At 38.8% G+C, this 4588-nt stretch overlaps 1 protein-coding gene across 1 annotated transcript; it reads right to left on the reverse strand.

Annotated features, from left to right (window-relative positions):
- Positions 1 to 995: 995 nt before the first annotated feature.
- Positions 996 to 1998, reverse strand: LOC143803767 (olfactory receptor 5AR1-like). The gene has a single exon (XM_077281535.1). It carries the CDS (start codon positions 1953 to 1955, stop codon positions 996 to 998), a length of 960 nt encoding a protein of 319 aa, XP_077137650.1. The 5' UTR covers positions 1956 to 1998.
- Positions 1999 to 4588: the final 2590 nt, after the last annotated feature.

Here is a 4588-nt window from a genome sequence, read left to right on the forward strand (position 1 = left end):
TTGTGCAATTAAAATATAGAGTTAAGTAAAAACAAGATTGTGGTCTGGAATCCACATCAGTATTCTGTGGCAGCTGCACAAGGTAGTACAAACTTCCTTGGCCGCTACTCGAATAACGGCAGCCTGGGCGCCTTTTGTGATAGCTAGATTACTTTCGCGATGTCAGGATGTTGCTGTGTGATACATGTCAAAGCATGACATTGCAGGGATCTAGTAATCACAAGTAACATTCAGGAGAGATTCCACTGTAGGCCAAGGAAGTTCACATGCCAAGGAGTAAAGACGTGGGTGCCACACTAGGGTAGTGCAAATCTTTTTACTTAACACTTCAAATGCTAAACAGCCACCCTCTCACAAATAGCAGTTGTATGAATGGCTGTTTATCAGTATTTTCACTTGCCTCCATTCTGCTGTAACTGTTCATTTTTTCTTTTTTAGTAAATTTGCTTCCTTTTTGTGCTTTCATGCTCAGATCTGTATTGGAGGCTATATAGAAAGAATCCATCAAATTTGACTGAAAAACCTCCCACAAACACGTAGCACTGAATATCATGTTACTCTTTCCATCAAAAAGGTGGACAACGACTCTGATACTTGATGGAAGCCCATGTACTCTGTTCCATCTCACTAGCAGTAAGTAACAATTCTATGAAAATGGGTAAGTGGTTATTATATCCTTATTTACAAAAGGGTAGCAAAATAATGCCAGGTAGCTCCTGTAAAGTCAAACTAGGAATGTGAATTTATGGTAGGAGTAAATAGCAGGTGGTTATGGGAAATATATGAAGGCTTACATGTTTAAAGTATTGTTAGAATTTTTTCTACGTCCTACCTACACATCAACGTTACGCAATATTCTTCACACACACAAATGTCATTTCTTTAGCTCTAGAGATTGACATCTTACAGTATGTTCTTAGTTTTATGTTCTTCCTATACATTTAGAAAATAGCAAAAGTAATATATGTTATAACAATCAGTTCCTTTCGGGTAATCTACTTTTTATTTTCTACTTCTCCTTTCTTGGTCTTAAAATAGCATAACCTTCTCATTGCCGCTATCACATCCTTGTTTTTCAAGCTGTAGATTAGGGGGTTTAATATTGGGACTGCAGCTGTATTAAACAATGAGGAGAGTTTATTGGACTCTAAGCTGACTGAAGAAATGGGTCTGAAATATTGGTAAGACAGAGTGCCATAAAGGAGGGTGACAACGGTCAGGTGTGAGGAACACGTGTAGAAGGCTTTACGTCTGCCGGTACTAGACCGTATCCTCAGTATGCTACTAATGATAAAAGCATAGGATATAAAAGTGAGGACGAAAGGGGTAAAAGTGGCAAGTAATACTCCTTCAATAATTATATAGAGTTGCAAAACAGTTGTGTCGTTACAAGTAAGTTTCATGACAGGTATAGGATCACAGAAGAAATGGTTGACTTCCAATGACGTGTAGCATGTGAATGAGGATATTTCCAAGAGGCATGGTGTGATATTTATAAAACCCATGATCCAAGAGCCACCGGCCAGAAGAAAACAGGTTCTGCTGTTCATAACCTCATTGTATCGTAGAGGGTTGCAGATGGCTACGTAGCGGTCATAGCTCATAGCCGTCAAAATCAACAGTTCATCACAAGTGAATGACAAGAACAAAAATATTTGTGCAAAACAGCTACCAAACGAGATGGTTTTGTCTCCCGTTAGGAACGAAATAAGAGCTTGATGTAGAGCTACAGTGGAGCAGGACATGTCCAGTGTGGATAAGTTCCCTAGAAAGAAGTACATAGGAGTATAGAAATGATGATCAAGGGTGACCAGAAGAAGAATTGTCATGTTACCACCAAGAGTGATGAGATAAATAAGAAGCATCATAAGGAAGAATGGAAGCTGTAGTTTGGGGATATCTGACATACCTTTAATAATAAAATATGTCTTCCCAGAGGTGTTGTTCAGATCCATAATATGAGACGTAATTAAATCCTTTAGAATTATTTTAGTTACTGTTTTTAATACATTTCAATAATGTTGCACATCTCTAGAATATGAAAAAAAGGCAATATTTTGTTATAGTCTTTTTGTATTTTTTTTTATAACTAACATATATGTGATTTTTTTTAATGCCATTTCTAGTGGACCCCAACCTGATGGAATTCACACACCTTCCACGTCAGAGAGAAGAGGAGCAGCTTGCATTAATGGGATGCACTGTGTTATTGGCAATATTATTGGGGATATTTTTTTGCTGGGACAGTTATTGGTATTGGTATTGGACTGTGGTGCCAAAGGCCCACCAGTAGACCACCAAAGAACAGTGCATCCTTAAAGGTGTGGTCCAGTGAAAGTAAGTTACCACCTATCGATAGATGCTGGGACCCTCACTGATTGGTAGACGGAGTAATTTTTATATCCATTATCCTCATTTAGAATTGAGCCACCATTGCCCCATTCATTCTCAAAGGGGCCCCTGGGAAAAGGCACGTGCATAGTTTGACAGCCCCATAGGGTATTAATTGAGCAGGGAGTTGGCATTCACACTGCAGCTGCATTGTAACTGGGGGTAGTGGTTATAAAAATTATTCTTTTATTTGTTTGGACATATTTTTAGACCTGTAACTTTTTTGTTTTTGTAATGATGGAGCTCTATGAGTGCTTGATTATTATAGATGCAAATTGCCTCTTCAGATAAAAAGAGGAATTGAACTCTATCGCGCCAACTGTTGGAAGTAGCGATCCTACAAGTCACAATCAACCCTTTAATGAGTCATGCAATATGACTTAGGATAAATAGCCAAATCAGTATCTCAATTCGCAGACACGGTGTTTCGGGCTGTTGGCCCTCGTCAGTGCGAAGCATGAGAACTGATTTGGCTAGCGAGAGGCTCTGGACTGAGGTCTAAGGGGTAAGGTTTCTCCTTGTGGAGAGTGACATACCATCTCTGGCTTGTCAAAGTAAGGAGGCTTATTCGCCGTGCAATGCTCCTCTAGGAAATTTAATATGCAAATTGCCTCTTCAGAGAAAAAGAGGAATTTAACTCTATAGCGCCACCTGTTGGAAGTTGCGATCCTACTAGTCACAATCAACCCTTTAACGAGTCTTGCAATATGACTTAGGATAAAAGCCAAATCAGTATCTCAATTCGCAGACACGGTGTTTCAGGCTGTTGGCCCTCATCAGTGCGAAGCATGAGAACTGATTATTTTTGATTGACTGATTATTATAGAGCAATCTATAGATTTATTGGTAGCATATACCAGCCCTAGGATCACACTTCCCATTCCATCTGCCATAGTTTGTGATCTGCGGCTGCTTCAAGGGTAACGGAAGAATTGCCTCCTACCTGCAGACATCAGTGGCTCTTCTTTTGATTAGCCGATCTTGCGTATCGTCAATGTGGTGGTGCAATGTCATCTTTGCGAATAAAAAGAAGAGCTGCGGATGTTGGCAAATAAGAGGCAGTTCTCCTGCTCCTATGCAAAAGCCACAGACCACTGCCGTAGCCAATGACATGGGATGCGCGAACACATTCGCACCATCTCGAATTAGCACCCAAAACATCAACCAACACATTTAAAATTATTCACGCCTTACGTGCAAGTTCTTGCTTATATACAAATTTGTACTTATATATATACTTGTGACTAAAAATAATTTTCCCAATACAGTTTCGTAACATTTTTTTTGTCTGTTTTTGGTTTTTTTAAGTTACTATCCATAACAGACTGCAGAAAAAGTATACAGGGTCCGTTACAACTATACCTTTACTTTAGAATGAATTTCTAGGCTAATTTTTATCTAAAGAAAAGTACAAATTTGATCATAAATCAACTTCTATTTTTGGTCATGTTACATCCCCAAAAATGGAATAATAAGCTTCATGCTTGTCCAAATGGTACCGCTAAATTTAAAGGTCACCCTACTAAAGAAGCCCAGATGCAGTGATGGGCCACAAAATGTGAAGAGTAGACGCATTCTAATTTTTTTTTGTAAAGCAGGATTTGCACTGACCTGTAGAAAAATAGGTAACCTAACCTTACATTTTGTAAAATTAAAAGACTATTTGTGCAAAATGACAATACAGACTAATATAATGTTAAGCACATAAGGCTAATATACACATAAAACCAAGGATTAGCCAATCTTTTCACACCCGGGAAGTTCACAAAGATACTATGATTGGTGATGGTATCCAAAGTTTGTAATCTGCGGTATAAGTCCACGGAATGTATGTGGATGGTGCCCCGACGGTAGCACTTTCCCCAAATGATGTCTTCTAAAAAATGGAGTTGTAGGGTTCATTGTGACGTCACTTCAACTACAGGACTATCCCTGATAAAGGATAGAGTGAGCTTCTTAGAAATAGATCTCACATCTCACAGGAACTGACAACTCCATTTTTGAAAGGATGGTATTTGGGGAACGTGGTATCGGCCAGGGCATCATCAACATACATTCCGTAGATTACACACTTTGGATATTATGACATTACCTACCTTTGGAAACTTACTGTCTGTGAACAGGTTGGCTAATCCTTGGTTTTATGTGTTTATCAACCTTATATGCATATAACATTATTTTAGCCTGTATTGTCATT

The sequence above is a fragment of the Ranitomeya variabilis genome, chromosome 2 (assembly GCF_051348905.1).
Source record: "Ranitomeya variabilis isolate aRanVar5 chromosome 2, aRanVar5.hap1, whole genome shotgun sequence".
Lineage (NCBI taxonomy): Eukaryota > Metazoa > Chordata > Amphibia > Anura > Dendrobatidae > Ranitomeya > Ranitomeya variabilis.